At 40.7% G+C, this 18,921-nt stretch overlaps 1 protein-coding gene across 1 annotated transcript in view; it reads left to right on the top strand.

Annotated features, from left to right (window-relative positions):
- Window positions 1–4,471: 4,471 nt before the first annotated feature.
- Window positions 4,472–18,921, top strand: part of DENR (density regulated re-initiation and release factor) — a 17,562-nt gene continuing 3,112 nt past the window's right edge. Inside the window, exons 1-5 of the mRNA XM_007448741.1 lie at window positions 4,472–4,597; window positions 5,395–5,508; window positions 9,690–9,709; window positions 10,415–10,499; window positions 12,757–12,840. Coding sequence (XP_007448803.1) covers window positions 5,403–5,508; window positions 9,690–9,709; window positions 10,415–10,499; window positions 12,757–12,840 — 295 coding nt within the window. The 5' untranslated portion in view covers window positions 4,472–4,597; window positions 5,395–5,402. The remainder of the gene's footprint in view (window positions 4,598–5,394; window positions 5,509–9,689; window positions 9,710–10,414; window positions 10,500–12,756; window positions 12,841–18,921) is intronic.

Genomic DNA, 18,921 nt, shown 5'->3' with positions numbered 1-18,921 from the left:
AGGGCAGTAGATTTTAAAATAATTTTTAGCACATGTATGAGGATGGCTGGAGTAAACGTCTGTTGGTTTTGATACTTGAGCATCATTCCCTCTTCTGGTTATAGAGCCTCAAATTTCCTTTGGGATGTACCCCGTCTCCACTCTCCAAACCCAGCTCCGAAAATGGACACTTAACTCAGGGCTTGTCTAGTTATGGTGATTGATTTAGGAATGGACACGATTGGAAAAAAGCCAATCAGATTCAACTTTTGGACTTTCATTGGAACAAAACCGTAACTTACTCTAGAAAAATAGTAATACTTAAGCCTGAAAGATATTTAGTCAATTTCCTGACACTCCTAGGTCCTCAACTGGATTCCTGTATTCTTTTTGCAATAATTCTACTGCCTCTCGGGGTCTGTGGCTTCCTGATGAGAAACCACTGTTATATTTATTTAATGGGTCATTCCTCCTTTTAGTACCTGATTGCTGACAGGTTGTGACGTGTGCGCTAGTGTGACGTGGAAGTGTAGCTCTGGGTTTGAATGCCAGCAATGTCAGGCAGAGTCCACCGAGAAAACAGAACCCCATCTAAGTATTTAAAGCAGAGGAGAATTTCATTCAGGGGATTGGTAACACGGGGAATGGAACTGTTGAAAAGCTAAACAGAGGTGGTGAGGCAACTCGGAGATTAGCAGTAGCAAGAAGCCATCAGTCGCCACTGGTAGGCTAGAGACTAGATCCAGGAAGGGCATTATGTTACAGGAGCCCAGGGGCTGGGATCCCTAAACAATGCAGGGGGACAACCAGCTAGCTACTGCCAGAGAGGCTGCTCAAAGGGGTGGGGGTGGTCTCACTGCTGTTTCCCATTGGCTTAATCTAGATGGAAGCTCAGGAACAGGAAAGCCTGGGCATTCACTCATAGGGATCACCACCCTCTTCCCTACAAAGCAGAGCAGGAAAAGGGTGAGGGAAAGAACTGAGGACATTGGGTCTACTCCACAGGACTGGCCACTTATCCATATTTCATCACATCTAAGATGACGTTGGTTGTAAGATGCAGCATTATTTTATGCATCACTAAGAGAGAAAAATGCTGCCAAATTAAACTATGCCACAATGCTAAGACTCCATCCATTGCGAACCATCTTGATATTGTAACAGGGAAGAGCCAAATCTGACTACATGTTGAACCTGTTTCTTTTACTTTAACCTTTGCTTTCTGCTGCTTTTGTTCACTAAAAGGATACTATCTATACACAATGGCCTGCCTCAAGGAACCCTGCCCCTTTGCTTGAATGTTAAACCAAAGTGCCTTTGTTCAGGGAAATATCCGCCCCAGTCCACCTCTAGAGGGCTGCAAGGAAGAAGAAATGAACACATCCCCTCCTCAGGCTGGCCATTCCAGGGGACATTTGCAAATCTTATGGCCTTTTCACTTTACTTCCTCATCTCCTCCCCCCTCTCTGTTCTATAAAATAAACTGGCATCCAAACCCCGATAAGGCGGTTATTTTGAGACAGTAGTCTGCTGTCTTCTCGGTCTGCCTGCTTTCGGGATAAAGTCGTATTCCCTGCCTCAACACCTCGTCTCCGACTTATTGGCCTGTCCTGTGGCAAGCGGAGCGAGCTTGGACTCAGTGACAATATGAGAGATGTGAAAATGTGAAAAATGTGTGTCTTAAGATCAATAACATGCTGTTACCTGTGTGATCTTAAGAATAGGTGAACTTAATTCATCCCATCTTTGAGCTTCCATTTTACCATCCACCTGGGAATTACAGACAATCCTTACTTTGTAGGGATTTTGTAACTAAGACTGGTAAGTTCAGTGAGATTGGGGGTTTTGTCTCTTGTTCACTGTATTCCCCAGTGCCTAGCACAGTGCGTGGCACATAGTAAGAACCCAAGAAAGTTTTGTGAAATGAATCCACCTGGACTCTATCCCCAAATGAGCAGGTTCTTGACACATAGTGGGAGGTATCAATAAATGGAAGATATTATTACTGGAATCAGGCTCTGGAAGATCTTTCACTAATGTCATTTAGAATTGACTCTCTTTTGTGAGAGGGGGAAACCCCCTCTTTTATTTAAGAAAGATGTTGACTTAAAAATTGCACAACGTGAGAGTTGCGAGTTAAGTATTATTGGGAGCAAAATGAGGACTTTAGCCCAGGAGACAGCGTTTCAGATAGCTCTGAGAAACTGCTCGAGAAGGTAAGGGGGGGAGCCAGGTTACACAGAAGTTTTGTGTTTTTTTTGCGGTACGCGGGCCTCTCACTGTTGTGGCCTCTCCCGTTGCGGAGCACAGGCTCCGGACGCGCAGGCTCAGCAGCCATGGCTCACGGGCCCAGCCGCTCCGAGGCATGTGGGATCCTCCTGGACCGGGCCACGAACCCGTGTCCCCTGCATCGGCAGGCGGACTCTCAACCACTGCGCCACCAGGGAAGCCCCCCTATACACAAGTTTTGTAACAAAGGGCAGGTAGTCTGAACATCAAAAGATTATTGTTAATTAAAGAAAACCAGGTATGTCAAGTTTAGGAATTTAGCGCTTTTCTATGTATGAGAAGATGCAAGAGTCAGGGCTCACTGAAATCATTCCTTTGATAGGCACCTCAGCTATCTGGGGCCAGTATCCTGTGTTTTCACATCCTGAGTTTCCTCAGGGCTCACCTAGGGAGTGGCTGCAGTCTGATGGCCGCTAGACAGCAGGTAGGCAGGTGTTCTTTTTCTTCCTGAGTTCCCTCTGGGTTCACCAGCTCACCGTCTGGTGGTGGCTGCAATCGCTGATGACTGTGACAGCCTTTCTTTACTGATGTGACAGGCAATATTCCATTTATCATCAGGTTTTCACACATGGTGTGTCTTAGCTTTGCTTCCATTTAGTTGTTTCATTTTGGGAAAACCCCTTCATATCCATCCTCAGCCTGAGTCCCATTTGAGAAACGGGAATAACACTACAACACTTGTAGAGCTATGAGAGTTAGGGAAACGGTGACCAAAAAGAGTTTTGTAGATGGTGGAGGTTGTTCTTTTCTATTTTGCTTTATCCTCCACTCATATCTGCCTCATTCCCCTCCTTCCTTTGCAAACTTCTCTGCCACCACCACTACCACCCTTAAATTTTCTGCTCAAAACTGCACACGAAGCCATCCGGCATAATCTGCACAGGAGACTGTGGCCTCTTCTCTGAAGTCTTTGATAAATGGAGTATTTAAACAAAGGCTGTCACAGTCATCAGCGATTGCAGCCACCACCAGACGGTGAGCTGGTGAACCCAGAGGGAACTCAGGAAGAAAAAGAACACCTGCCTACCTGCTGTCTAGCGGCCATCAGACTGCAGCCACTCCCTAGGTGAGCCCTGAGGAAACTCAGGATGTGAAAACACAGGATACTGGCCCCAGATAGCTGAGGTGCCTATCAAAGGAATGATTTCAGTGAGCCCTGACTCTTGCATCTTCTCATACATAGAAAAGCGCTAAATTCCTAAACTTGACATACCTGGTTTTCTGTAATTAACAATAATCTTTTGATGTTCAGACTACTTGCCCTTGGTTGTAAAACTCCTATATATGCTGGCTTGCCCCCTTTTCTCCTTGCAGCAGTTCTCTCAGGGTTACTTGAGATGATGCCTACCGGGCTTGAAGTCCTAAAAATTCCTGCCGAATAAAACATGAATCTCAACTTTTAGGTTGTACATAATTTTTTAGTCAACACTCACATGGGAGAGATTAATTCCAATTTACAACACATATAAAGATCGATAAACACTAGGAAGCTGTGAAAACAGTTGTTAGGGTGGTGAGACTGTGGGGCGATGAGAAAAATGTAAATTGCGTTGATATTGTCTTTTTTTTTTTTTTTTTTTTCCTTGCGTTATGCGGGCCTCTCACTGTTGTGGCCTCTCCCATTTGCGGAGCACAGGCTCCGGACGCGCAGGCTCAGTGGCCATGGCTCACGGGCCCAGCCGCTCCGCGGCATGTGGGATCTTCCCGAAACGGGGCACGAACCCGCGTCTCCTGCATCGGCAAGCGGACTCTCAAGCACTGCGCCACCAGGGAAGCCCGATATTGTCTTTTTAAAAAGAATTCCGCCAATGTAGGGTACTGTGTTGAAATAAAACCAAACGCCTTTTCCAGCTGCAATCTCCCCGTGAAGGAAAGACTTATCCAACAGGCTGGAGGTTAGTCAAGGCTCCAGGATGCACCCCAGACCCCGGGGGCCACGTTCTCCGAGTCAAAAGAATGAGTCACCGCTGATTTAGATGCACGTCTCCGCTCTCTAAACAGCGTCCTCTTCTGGTCGCCGACCACGGACCACCCAGTCTCTCCCATAGGTAACTAGCACCGCCTACTGGCTGTCAGCCTCTAGGCTGCTTGGCTCCGCCCCTGAGCGGAATGCGCATGCTCCCTAATTCCTCTCCGCCCCCGCCTTCGAGCTTCTCGCGACAGCCGCTCCGCGGAAACTGAATCTCGCGATAAAGGTTTATTATCTCGCGGGACCGCGGCTGGCAGACGGGCTCTTGGGCGGCTCTGGCCGGGAAGAGGAGTCGCATGTGTCGTTTCAGCTGGCGGTAGTGGTGGGCGCGGAGGCGGCGGAGGCTGTGCGACCGCCTGGGTAATGACCCCTTGTGCCTCTCACGCTTACCAGGAAGCTCGTAGAGAGCGTGGGGGAAGCTGAGGTGCTCCCCGTCGGAAGGGGGCCGGGCCGGGCGTCTCCACACCCCCGCCCACATCGGCCGCTGTGGTGTCTCCGGGGTTGCCCCTTCGCCTCAGGTCGCGCCCTCACACCTGGCCGCCCTTGTCGTCGCCTCAGTCCTCTTACATTCTGCCCCTTCCTGGTTCTTTTGCCCGCATTTTCTCTTCTCAGACTCTGGTCTCCCCGCCCCCTCCCACTCCCTTTCCCTTCCGTGACTCTAACGCGTCCCTCCCTTGGCCTCTAGCCCACCCCACACCCTGCCCTCCGGGCACCTCCGGCGACCCACCCCTTCTTCGTAGGCGTTTCCAGCCTCTTCAGCTGCTTTGTGGCCTTTCCCTGTTGCTGCAGTTTGTTGCATCCTTTACAGATCATCCCCCAGACCTTTTGCCCTGTCCCTACCGAGTTCACCTTTCCCCATCTTTTTCCCCATTGCTTCCTCTTCCACTAGTGCCCTCCTCCCCCTAGTTGTCATGGTCCATTTGCTGTGAGTCTCACTGTTGTCACTTGCTTCCCTGTAGACCTGGAAAATGGTGTGCCCAGAATTACTCATATTTTATGAATCCTAATGCAGCTTGTGTCTCTCATTCAGCAAAGAATTGAAACAGATTCGGGATGGGGGGATTTCTAGTAGGAGGAGGCCAGACTACACCTGAACACTGCTTCTCTGGGCGTCTTGGTCCAAAATAGTGAAGATGTGTTATTTTCCTTGCTTACAGGTTTTGAAATGGCTGCTGACATTTCCGAATCCGGTGGGCATGATTGCAAAGGAGACCCGAGGAGCAATACCAAGTTAGATGCAGATTACCCACTTCGAGTCCTTTACTGCGGAGGCAAGTGTTGGAAGGCAGAAAATGGCTTTTACTCACTGTATTTTTATGCATTGTGATAAATGTTTCACATTTGGTCCTAGTAGTTTTTTCATCTTTGTCATTTGGTGAATCTTTAATTGGGGAGCTGGGGAAGAGGAGGCATGGATTAACAGACCTTTCCCAACCTGTGTGACTTGCGTCTTGTTCCTTGGCCTAGAGAAGTTTACAGTCCAGTTGGAATAGAGATGTGTAAATAGATTATTCAAGCCTAATGTTACTTGCTAGTCTGGCTGTTAAAGGTGGGCTTCTTGGAATATATTGAATCTTAAGGGATGAGAAGGATTGGTTGAGGAAGTGAGGAAAGGCATCCCGGATGAAGTGAACAGCTGTGCAAGGAAAAGCTTTGTCTGTGGAGAAATAAACATCTTATTATTAGTATAGTGTGTAGTATAGGAATGGTGTCAGTAATGAGTGGAAGATTATGAGGTTGGAGTGATGGGTAGTAGGACAGTCTTGGGAAAGTGTTCTTGGTTTGATTAATAAAATGTAAATCAGGATTTTTTTCCCTTTGAGTGTTTCCTCATTTTCAATCCAGAAATATTTGTGAACTGGAAATACTCTTAATTTTACTAGCATCTTGGAAAGGTTTAGAAAAATCTGAAGATATAAGACAGTAAAGTAAAAGGGCAAATAAATATTATTTTTTTTTTAGTAAATATTTTTGGCCACTTACTATGTGCCTAGCAGAGTTTTAGATGCTGGGGACTGAATAATGAATAAGTCAGGAAAGGTCTTTGTGCTTAGGGACCTTACATCCTGTGAGTATGATAGGGATTTCTTCTGGAATTTAAGTACTTACAGTACTTACAGGAGAGGTGATGTCACTGAGTTAAAAAATTGTATCAACTCATCATTTATTGACTGCCTTTGATGATAAAATAAAATGAGTGTAAAATATCCCAGAGAGTAGGCAGGGGAACTTTTTGTAGTTTGACTGAGATTTGTTATGATATTCATCTTATTTGGTTATATTGTTTGCCTTTGGAGTCATGGGTCAGGGTTTGCATCCTTACCTTGAGCATTACCAGCTGCTCCTGCTTAATTTTAGCTGTGTGACCTTGGGCAAGTTACCTGATTTCACTAAGGGTTAGAGGTCTGTTTCTTAAGGTCTGAATGAAAATGATGATTACATCTGAAGTCAGATGATTCCTATAAAGCTGGTTCAGCAACTAACATAAGAACATAATACAATAAGTGCTATTATTACTATTATTAGGGAAGTATACTAGTTTAGTTTATTCCTCCTTGTTTGTCAAAAATAGTTAGGAGCTATTGTTCTTTGTACCCTAATTCACCGAATCTAAGACTCCATATGTTATAAGATTCACCATTATTTTAGGTTCCACTAAGAAAGAAAAAATTGTTAGGTTGACATGCCATAATTATGGAATGCATCCCTATAAAAATGAAAAAAAATTAGAATGAATGAAATACAGTGTATGAAAGCCATCCTGTTCAAGTGCTTATGTCACTCCTAAGATGGCTTTGAACAACTGCACTAAGTATGCAGTCCACCCCAGTGATACTTTGTGTTGATCAGAGGTACCTAACCTTTTTTGAGAAAAGTTTATTTTTATTTCCCTCCCTAGTTTGTATTGATATTCCAGGCACTAGGTTGGAGACAGGATTACCTTTTCCTCAAAGAGTTTAAGGTCTAGTTGTAGGAGAAGCACTTAGGGAATATTAAATGCTTAAATTCAGTGGTACTGACCATAGCTATGAATTAGGGTTTCAGGAAAGGGAGGGATCTTTGTTCAGAGGGAAGCTGGGAAAGCAGTGAGGAAGTGAGAAGCCTTAGGTAATGGGCAGAATTTGCAAGGAAAGGTGGATGAATTTATAAGAAAAATATGGGGGCATGGTTTAATATGGTATCTTCATATTAAAGATGGAAAAGATAGGGGGTAGAGGGAAAAGAAGGGGCTGATTGGAGCAGAATGCTGGTTGAAGTATAGTGAGAAACAAGGGTAGGTAGGATGGGGTCATTTCCGGGGAGATATATGTCTGCAGGATTGAGACTTCAGAATATGAATTCAGTCTGAGTTTGAATCCTGGCTTAGCCATTTACTCATTGGTGACCTTGGTCAGTTTCCTCATCCATAAAATGGATAACAGCCTACTTCAGAGGGCTGTTGAGAAGAATAAATGAAATATTACTCCCAAAGTCTCCATCTCCTAATGTCATCACATTGGGCATTAGGATTTCAACATGTGAATTTTGAGGGGACACAAACATTCAGACCATAGCAGAAGGTCTCATGGATGATGTGGCTTTGTTCATCATATCTCATCATGTCAGCAGATACATAATGTCAGGTTGTTCCACTGTTAGTGATGTGAAGCTGGTGACTGCTTGGTCTTTTCCTTGAAAAGCTACAGTTTACAAATAGTAAATCATTTGTAGAGGGAAATAGACTGTAAAAACAAATAATGTGGAATTGGGAATATTTGTCCAACTTTTTTCATCGTATTAGAATTTTGCTGAACCAAATATTATTTGAAATGGTGTACTAAGTGTTATGGTTTTAGTATTTGCTGTAATGGTATTTAACCTATAATTATATCCTGAAAGTGTGGCTGAATATTTGTACCTCCTAGTATTTGAACTTGAACTGTGAGGATTAGAGAGCTTCTGGTTAACCAGGAGAGCTTTAGTATAAAGAACTCTAAACTGAAATAGAGATGGTAGATTCTAGTTTTCTGCCCTATGCCACCTTTGGCCTTGGATAAGCTATTTAACCATTTTCGGCTTCATCTGTAAAAGAGTGATGATGGGCTGGCACACAGCTGCACTGGTTTTTTTTTTTTTTTTTTTTTTTTTTTTTTTTTTTTTTTTTTTTTTTTTTTTTTTTTTAAATTAATTTATTTATTTTTGGCTGTGTTGGGGCTTCATTTCTGTGCGAGGGCTTTCTCCAGCTGCGGCAAGCGGGGGCCACTCCTCATCGCGGTGCGCGGGCCTCTCACCATCGCGGCCTCTCTTGTTGCGGAGCACAGGCTCCAGATGCACAGGCTCAGTAGTTGTGGCTCACAGGGCCAGTTGCTCTGTGGCATGTGGGATCTTCCCAGACCAGGGCTCAAACCCGTGTCCCCTGCAGTAGCAGGCAGACTCTCAACCACTGCGCCACCAGGGAAGCCCTGCACTGCTTTTATATGTTGTGTGGTCTAATTTAGTGCTTAAGAGCATGACCTTCAGAAACAGACCAGGGTTCAAATCCTGTTCAAACCAGATACAAATGAGTTACTTGTTCTAAGTCTCATTTTTCTCATTCATAATACACGTATGGTAGTTCTTACCTTATAAGGTTGTGATGATTGAACATAATAATATAAAGCATAGCAAAGTGCCTGGCATGTGCCCAATATATGGTAAGTGCTGTTATTATTAATGGTGTACCACCCCTCCTCTCCTTCACAAATCTCAAGGTGTCGTCACACTGAACTATTCCATTCCTCACCTTAAAAATAAAATAAGCAGTTGACGCAGTAATAGAGTTTTAGTTAAAATTAGGAAAGCCTCTGAGTTTTTCTAGTCCTTTAGCCTTTGCAGGCTATACAGTGACAGGATTGAACCAACCCTCCTTCTAAGGAAGGAAATTCACAGTGTCATGGTCTTATGTAGCATAATACGAAAAAAGAAAAGGAAAAGTATATTGCAAAGAAACGGTAGCAAAAGTGCTACTGAAGTCTGTAACTGTGTTAGTATGAATTAAAAGTAGCGGCTGTTTTGGTGAAGTTATCAAAAGAAATAACCAGCTCCATTCAACCTTTGTTGTATGGGGAATTGTTCCCATCCTAGCTTAGTTTCAGACCCATTGAGGTTGTTGTGGTAAAACCTTAAGACATGCCAGATAGTATAGTTTGATGTTCTGCCAACTGAAGGAGACATTGTTCTTCACATCCCCCCCAAAAAAAAAAATTAAGATAATATTTCTATTAATCATGTGCCGCTTACCTCAAAAAAAAAAGTGCATGACGGGGTAGTATTTGAAAAGTGATACAGGAAAGTTATAGGAAAAAACAAATGAAACATTTTGTCAGATTAAAAATAAAAGTTATGAGCCGTGTGTGTGTGTGTGTGTTTGTGTGTACGTGTGTATTTATTTATTTATTTACATTTTCAAATCTTTTTTTCTCTCCATCCCCAGTCTGTTCATTACCAACAGAGGTAAGTCCTTCTAAAATTCTTTTTCTTTTTTAACTTCTGCATTTGAGGTCATTGATTTTAGAGCTAGCTTGGGAACTTGTTACTTTTCATTTTCTATTATTTGATGGCAGAGTTTCAACCTTTTTTTTTTTGAGTTTCAACCTTTTATAGAGAACTTTGGTTTAGAATAATTTTATGGTCCTACAAATTTTTCTTTAGACTTTGAGTTATATGTGTGCGTCTTTTGCAGTTGGGTATACATAGTTTGGATTTTTGCGTGGAACTCATGAACAGTCAGCTAATAAAACAAGAGTAACCTTAAAGCCAAAATTTAACATCCAAACAGAGAAGAGAAAGCATAAATTATGTGTAAGACTTTCTGTTGATAAGCTTCTAAGTCAGGCTCTGCGGGCAGGTCATGAAAATGAGACACCTATGTGTCCAAAGCAAGAAAAACACCTGCTCGTTTTTGTCTGTTTCCTCCTTTTTCTAATGGCCTTTCTGTTTGTTGGAGAGGAAATAAATTGCTACAGTGAGGAGGTGTCTTTTAATTTTTTATTTCTTATGGGACATTTCCTGTTTGAATACAGATTTCCTGTGGATAAGATGTCAGGTGGGAATAGTTGGTTTTATGATTCTATATATAGCAAGCACAGGGAATGATTTTTAATTAAGATGATTAAAAATGTACTGTAGTGACTCAGTTTCTTCTTTTTCCTCCTCCAGTACTGTGAATATATGCCTGATGTTGCTAAATGTAGACAATGGTTAGAGAAGAATTTTCCAAATGAGTTTGCAAAACTTACTGTAGGTATGAACATTTTTTTTCCTCTTTCATCAAAGCCTATATACCTGAAACAAATGCAACGTGCATTTGTTTAGTAGGATATTGCAGAATTATATCTATCTATTCTATTAACTTTAAAACTGTTTTAAGTTCTTGGGTTAAAATTCCTTACATAAAATCATGGACTGTGGGACTTCTCTGGTGCTGCAGTGGTAAGAATTCACCTCCCAATGCAGGAGACTCGGGTTTGATCCCTGGCCAGGGAACTAGATTTTACATGCATGCTGCAACTAAGAGTTTGCATGCCACAACCAAGGAGCCTGTTGGCCACAACTAAGGAGCCCACTGGCCCCAACTAAGACCCAGCACAACCAAAAAAAAAAAAAAATCACAGACTGCTTCATGTGTCTTATCTCTGAGACAGGATAGGTCAGAGTATTAACTTATATAAAGAAGAGTAAATGATTTAGGGGCATATATTTTCTTTCATTCATTTAACAAATTCTTTTTATTTTTGGCTGCGTTGGGTCTTTGTTGCTGCACACAGGCTTTCTCTAGTTGTAGTTAGCAGGGCTACTCTTTGCTGTGGCTCATGGGCTTCTCATTGCGGTGGCTTCTCTTGTTGCGGAGCACAGGCTCTAGGCGCACGGGCTTCAGTGGTTGTGGCACACGGGCTCAGTAGTTATGGCTCGCGGGCTCTAAAGCGCAGGCTCAGTAGTTGTGGCACACGGGCTTAGCTGCTCCACAGCATGTGGGATCTTCCTGGACCAGGACTCGAAGCCGTGTCCCCTGCATTAGCAGGCGGATTCTTAACCACTGCCACCAGAGAAGTCCAACAGATTACTTCTTGTAAGCATACTATATGCTGTACACTCTTATTGGATGCTGAGAATAAAGCAGTAAACAAAAGACCTACTCTTTGGAAATTATATTCTAGAGGGAGAGACAAAATTAGTAAAACAAGACAAATGAAATAAGTACATTAAATTAGGATAAGCAGGGAATGGAGAGATAAGAATTGTTGGGGAGGGAATTTGAAATTTTAGGTAGTAGCCCTGAAAGATTTTGCTGAAAAGATGGCATTTGAACAAAGACCTAAAATAAGTGAGGGAGAGAGTCCTTTGGATATCTGGGAGAACAACATTCCAAGAAGATGGTGCAGCCAGTGCAAAGGCCCTGAGGCAAACACTTACCGCTTACAGCATATTTAAAAAACAGGAAGGAGGCCTTTGTTTCTGGAAGGGGAGAAGGGTGGGAGATGAAGTCGGAGACGTAGTGAAGGACCATGGCTTAAAGGCTAGGTCTCAGCTTTCACTCTGAGTGAGATGAGCTATTGGAGCAGTTTGAGCAGAAGAGTGATGTGGTCTGACTTCTGTTTCAGCAGTGTCTCTGGCTGCTATGTTAAGAATAGACTGAAGAGAGGCTTAGGCAGCAAAGCAGGGAGACCAAATAGGTGGCTCCTGCACTAATCTGGTCAGGATGATGACGACTAGAATGGTAGCAGTGGAGATGTGAAAAGTGGTCAGATTCTAGATACGTTTTGAAGGTAGAGCTGACAGGGTCTCCTGATGTGTTGAATGTGGGATGTGAGAAAAAGGGGCAGCTAAATTTTTGACCAAAGCAACTAGAAGAATGGAGTTGCTGTTGACAGAGGTAAGGAAACTACAGAGGAACCGATTTCCTCAATTAGCTAAAATTGACGGCCTCTCTTACAAGATTGTTAAAAATGAAGGCAGTAGCAGGGAGAAGGGAAATCCTGGGCTGGAAAGTCCTGTCACGTATGCCCAGTGTTATCCCACTATTTGCTGCTTTGATTTTCAGATAGTTTCCATGAGACACAGCCCCTGAGACAACATAGTCGCTGTCCGTGATTGGATAAGAACCCTCAAATCTGATGTAACAGTCTACATGGTGGGCCCTGAACATGACTTGCCTAGGACATATCTTCATATTCAGGACCAGACTTCCTGTTAACAGAACTAGTACGCTTAGATGCTAAATATTCCTGTGGAGTCTTGAGTGTTCTGTGCTCCTTTAATGTGGCTTAAAAAATTGTGATCCTCACATATCAAAGACTTTGTTTTGTCTTCTATCACCATATACTTACCATAATGACTTCAGAATTAGGCTTGATAGGCATCTAGCAGTATAATCGTTTGCTTTATAAATGTTACACTCATTTGTTGGTAAAATACCTCATATGTGTTTGAGGTTCCTCAAGGGTAATTTTTCAACGTAATGAAGTGATGTTAATGCTTTTGGACTTTGTTTTTACATCTAGAAAATTCACCCAAACAAGAAGCTGGAATTAGTGAGGGTCAGGGAACAGCAGGGGAAGAGGAAGAGAAGAAGAAACAAAAGAGAGGTGAGACGTGAATCCATGATTTGATTTACACAAACATACCCTTCCTCTGCTTGAAGAAATAAGAAATGAAAGCATTCCCAAAGTGAATAACATCTACCTGTTACTGTAATTCTGTGTGAATACCATACAGAGGGTTACAGGATCATGTTCTCAGGATGACTGGATTTCGTATGAATCGGGCTTTATTAGTAAATTGGATCTAAGAAAATATGCTTCATTTGCCATATATATATATATATATATATATATATATATATATATACATATACATATACACATACACCCATGTGAACATATTCATAACCAAATAAGGAGGAAATACACATGACAATTATAATCCTCATTTCTATAAGTCATCATATGGTCACAGCTGGTATTTATCACTGCTTTCTTCCATTACATTTTTTTTATTATGTTTGCCTTCAGCAAGCAAATCAGCTGGTCCTGGTCCTTTACTTGCTGGGGTAATCCAAATCTTCATTTCTGAAGGGTCTGGGCCATTAGTAGTTCTGCCTAGACCAGGTTGTTGGAGTTTTCCATTGACATTTATCACAAGGCATGGCAATACTAAGAGATGCCCTAAGGGATGGCCTATATTCTAGACATTCTCTTCCTTTCCTTCCCTGTGGAGTGGTAGTACACTGCTCAAAGTTCTGCCCAGTGGGAGGATTTCCCTTCACTACTTTCCTTCAGGGATGTCCCAGACAGAAGCTGTAGTGTTGCAGTTGTCTACTTTAATGTGGTCCCTACAGATTATGCAGAGCCACCTGTAAATCAGGCCTAAGTCTCCCCTTCTTGTGTCAATTGATCATAGGGAACTCCCCATGTGGCCACAGGTGCAGGCTGGGGGAGAGAAGGTAGTGCAGCAAGAGTGGGAAACCACAGGCATTTGGCCACCACTTCATGTAATTTATTGTGCCTTCAGGGCCTGCTCAGGCCCAATTTCATATGTACCACCTTCATTTGATGACAGAGTGCTGCTGTGCTCACCCAATCTTATGGCTTGGTGGGTCAGATGACACCCAGCTCATGACAGGTAATTCAGGTCACATGGTAACTTTGTGGCCCACCGTTAAGCCTTTTACTCAGGCCCCGTAGCAGGCCAAGAGTTATTACTTAAAAGGAAAGTAGTTATTTGCAGAGGATGACAGAATTTTTCTCCAAAATCCTAAGAGCCTGACTTATGATTCACCTACAGGGGCCACCAAAGGCTCCATGCAGCATCCCTACCTGCCATGACAGTCTAAGCCCCATCGGATCTGCTGGATCCTGTGGCCCGAATGGCAGAGCAGCTTGCATGGCAGCCTGGACCGATGCAGAGCCTTCTCTTGTTCTGGGCCCCACTCAAAATTAGTGCCTTTTCAGATCACTCAGTAAATGGGTTGGAGTAACACATCACATGAGGAATATGTTACCTCCAAAATCCAAAGAGGACTACTATGTGTTGTGCCAGGTTTTTGGTTGTAAGAGGTGCCAGAGCAATAACTTATCCTTTACCTTAAAGGGAGATCTTGACATGCCCACACCACTTGAGCCCTAGAAGTTTCACTGAAGTAGAAGGCCCCTGAATTTTTGGTAGATTTCTTTCCCATCCTTTAACATGCAAATGTCTTACCAATAAGTTGCTACTTCTTGCTCAGTAGGTCCAATCAGCATAACGTCATCAATGTAATTGGCCAGTGTGATATCTTATAGAAGGGAAAGGTGATCAAGATCCTTGTCAACTAAATTATGATATAGGGCTGGAGAGCTGATATACCCCTAAGGCATGACAGTGAAGGTATATTATTGGCTTTGCCAGTTTAAGCAAACCACTAGTGGTGGTCCTTATTGACAGGTATGGAGAAAAAAGATTTTCTCATCTCATTCAGAAACATTCTCAGAAAAACCCAGAATAATGTTTGACCAAATATCTGGGCACCCTGTAGCCCAGTCAAGTTGATACATAAAATGAACCGTCACAAACACCCATATAATTACTACCTAGATTCAATAATTGTTAACATTTTGCCATATTTGCTCACTCTATATTTTGAGCTGAACCATTTGAAGAAACTGCAGACAGGATAACACTTCACTCCCATACATACTTAAGCATGCATCTCTTAAAAGTAGGCATATTCTTCTACAAAGTCATAATGCCATTATTATAAATAAGAAAATTAAGAATAATTTCCCCCCAGACACACCTACAGTCAGTATCTGACAAAGAAGGCAAAATACACAATGGAGGGAAAAAAGTCTCTTCAGCAAGTGGTGCTGGGAAAGCTGGACAGCTGCATGTAAATCAATGAAGTTAGAACACTCCATCACACCAGAAACAAAAAATAAACTCAAAGTGGCTTAAAGACTTAAATATAAGACAGGACACCATAAGACTCCTAGAAGAGAACACAGGCAAAACATTCTCTGACATAAATTGTAGCAATGTTTTCTTAGGTCAGTCTCCCAAGGCAATAGAAATAAAAGCAAAAATAAACAAATGGGACCTAATCAACTTATAAGATTTTGCTCAGCAAAAGAAACCATAAACAAAATGAACAGACAACCTATGTACTGAGGGAAAATATTTGCCAATGATGTGACCGACAAGGGCTTAATTTCCAAAATATACAAACAGCTCATACAACTGAATAACAAAAAAGCAAACAACCCAATCAAAAATTGGGCAGAAGACCTAAACAGACATTTTTCCAAAGAAGACATACAGATGGCCAATAGGCACATGAAAAGATGCTCACTACTGCTAATTGTTAGAGAAATATAAATCAATCAAGTCCTTTGCCTATTTTTAAATTGGGTTATTTGTTTATTATTGTTTGACTGTAGAAGTTCCTTGCATATTCTTGATATTAACTGCTTCTTAGATATACAATATGCAATTATTTTCTTCTGTTCTATGGGTTTTTCACTCTGTTGATATTTGTTGATATGTTTTGGAAGTTTATAACTTTTGTGTAGTCCCATTTGTCTGTTTTTAAATTTTGTTGCCTATGCTTTTGCTGTCAAATCAGAAGAAACATTGTCAAATCCAAATTCCAGAAACTTTTACCCTATATTTTCTTCTGGAATTTTAATAGTATAGGTCTTGTATTTAGGTCTATAATTCATTTTGAGCTATTTTTTGTATATGGTATAAGGTAAGTTTCCAACTGCATTCTTTTGCATGTGGATATTCAGTTTTCCCCACACCATTTGTTGAAGAGACTGTGTTTCTTCTTTGTGTATTCTTGGCACCTTGTCAAAAATCATTTGTATATATTTGCAAGGGTTTATTTCTGAGCACTCTATTCTATTCCATTGGTCTATATATCTATTTTCATGCCAGTACCACATAATCTTAATTGCTGTTGCTTTATAGTATGTTTGGGAACAAGTAAGTGTGAGGCCTCCACATTTAACTTTTTTCAAGGTTGTTTTGGCTATTTGGGGTCACTTGAGATCTCATGAATTTTAGAACTTTTAAGAAATATTTCTGCAAAAAAGTGACATTGAGATTCTGATAGGGATGGCATCAAGTCTTTAGACTGCATTGAGTACTATGGACATTTTAATAATATTAAGTTTTCCAATCTATAAGCATGGGCTGTCTTTCCATTTTGTAAATTTTTTTATTGTTCGGTCTTCCTTCATTTCTTTTAGCAATGGCTTGTAGTATTCAGTGTCTTTCCATCAGTGAAATAAAATCTTTCACTTCCTTGGTAAAGTTTCTTCCTAAGTATTTTATCATTTTTGTGCTATATTAAATGAGATTGCTTTCTTAGTTCATTTTGAGATTTGTCATTGTTAGTGTATAGGAATTCAGTTGATTTTTGTGTATTGATTTTATACCCAGCAACTCTTGCTGAATTTGATTATTAGCTCTATTTTCTTTTGTGTGTGTGGTTGTGTATAGAATCTTTTGGGTTTCCTACATATAAGATCATCTCATCTGTGAACATAGAAAATTGTAGTATTTCTTTTCCAATTTTTATGCCTCTTATTTTTTTCTTGTCTGATTGCTCTTTCTAGAACTTCCAGTACTATGTTGAATAGTAGTGGCAAAAGTCAGTATTGTTGCCTCATTCTTGATCTTAGGGGAAGATTTCAGTCTTTTCCTATGATGATGTTAGCTGTGGGCTTTTCATATATGGTTTTATTATGTTGAGATAATTTCCTTGTATGCCTAATTTGTTGAATGTTTTCATCATGAAAGGGTGTTGGATATTCTCAAATTATTTTTCTGTATTAGTTGATTATATGTTTTTTCTCCTTTATTTTGTTAAGGTCATAAATTTCATTGATCAGTTTTTATATATTGAAACTTCCTTGCATTCCAAGTATAAATTGCACCTAGTTGTGATGTATGTTCCTTTAAATGTGCTGTTGTTTTCCAGCATCTTGTTTAGGATTTATGTGTCAATATTCATCAGGAAAATTGGCCTATAGTTTCCTTTTTGTGTGTGTCTTTATATAGCTCTGGTATCAGGGTAATGCTTGCCTCAAAGAATGAGTTTGGGAGTGTCCTCTCTTCTTTGATTCTTTGGAAAAGTTTGAGAAGGATTGGTATTAATTCTTCTTTAAATGTTTGGTAGAATTCCCTAAGGAATCCATCTGGTCCTGGGCTTTTCTTTGTTAGGAGGTTTTAATTACTGCTTCAGGCTTCTCTCTAGATACACTTTTGTTCAGATTGTGTAATTCTTTATGGTTCAGCGTTGTATGTTGTATGTTTCTAGGAAGTTGTCTGCTTTCTTCTAGGTTATCCAGTGGCATATAATTGTTCATAATTGTTAATAGTAGTTTTGATTTTATAATTCTTGTTTCTCTGATGTCAGTTGTAATGTCTTCTCTTTCATTTCTGAATTTGAGTCTTTTTTTGTTTTTAGTCTAGTTAAGGCTTGTCCACTTGTTGATCTCAAAAAAAATCTTCATGGTTTAATTTTTTTTTTTTCTGTTGTGTCTCCTTTCTCTACTTTATTTCTGGACTAATCTTTATTATTTCCTTCCTTCTGCTGACTTTGGATTTAGTTTGTTCTTCTTTTCTAGTTCATTAAAGTGTAAGGTTTGTTTATTTGAGATCTTTCTTAGTTTTATTTTTTTCATTTATTCATTCACTTTTTATTTATACATTGGGTACTTATTTGGTACAAAGCATTGCTCAGTTTCCAAGAAAAAATATTGTGTGAAAAAAGCAGCAGTCCAATAAGATACTATTTACGTATCTTCTAAAATTTTTATTGGAACATAGTTGATTTACAATGTTGTGTTAGTTTCAGGTGTAGATCTTTCTTATTTTTAATGTAAATGGTTATCAATATAAACTTCCCTCTTAGTACTGTTTTTGCTGCCTCTCATAAGTTTTGGTAGGTCGTGTTTCCATTTTCTTTTGTTTCCAGATTTTTTTAAGTTTATCTTATGATTTCCTCTTTGACTCTTAGATTTTGAGTGCATTTTAAAATTTCCACATATTTGTGGGTTATCCTGTTTTTCTTCTGCTATTGATTTCTAGTTTAATACCATTGTGGTCAGAGAAGACAGTTTGCATAATTTCAGTCTTCTTAAATGTGTTAAGAACACTTTGGGGGACCTAACGTGTCATGTATCTTATATATTTACCTTACCAGGGAATTTTATATTCTTGTGTGGTTTGTGTTGCTGTTTATCATCCTTTCACTTCAACTTGCAGGACACTTTTCAGCATTTCTTGTAGGATAGGTCTATTGGTGATGAACTTCCTTAGCTTTTGTTTATCTGGGAAAGCCTTAATTTCCTCTTCATTTTTGAAGGACAGTTTTGACAAATATAGTATTCTTGGTTGACAGTTTTATTGGTTTTTTTTCTTCAGTACTTTGAATACAGGATTCCACTCCCTCCTAGCCTGTCAGGTTTCTCTTAAGAATTATACTGATAATCTGAGTTCCTTTGTGCATGACAGTTCAGTCTTGGTTTAGTTCTTTTCAGATTTATCCTAGTTGTAGTTCTTTGAGTTTCTTGAATTTATATGTTTATTTCTCTCCTCAGAGTTTGGAAGTTTCAGGCCATTACTTCTTCAAACAGATATTCTGTCTCCTCTTTTTTCTCCTTCTCCCCCCCCCCCCATCA

The sequence above is a fragment of the Lipotes vexillifer genome, unplaced genomic scaffold (genome assembly GCF_000442215.2).
Source record: "Lipotes vexillifer unplaced genomic scaffold, Lipotes_vexillifer_v1.1 scaffold21, whole genome shotgun sequence".
In the NCBI taxonomy this organism is placed as follows: Eukaryota; Metazoa; Chordata; class Mammalia; order Artiodactyla; family Lipotidae; genus Lipotes; species Lipotes vexillifer.
The sequence above is the reverse complement of the archived record's forward strand: the minus strand, read 5'-3'. Positions and strand labels throughout refer to the sequence as shown.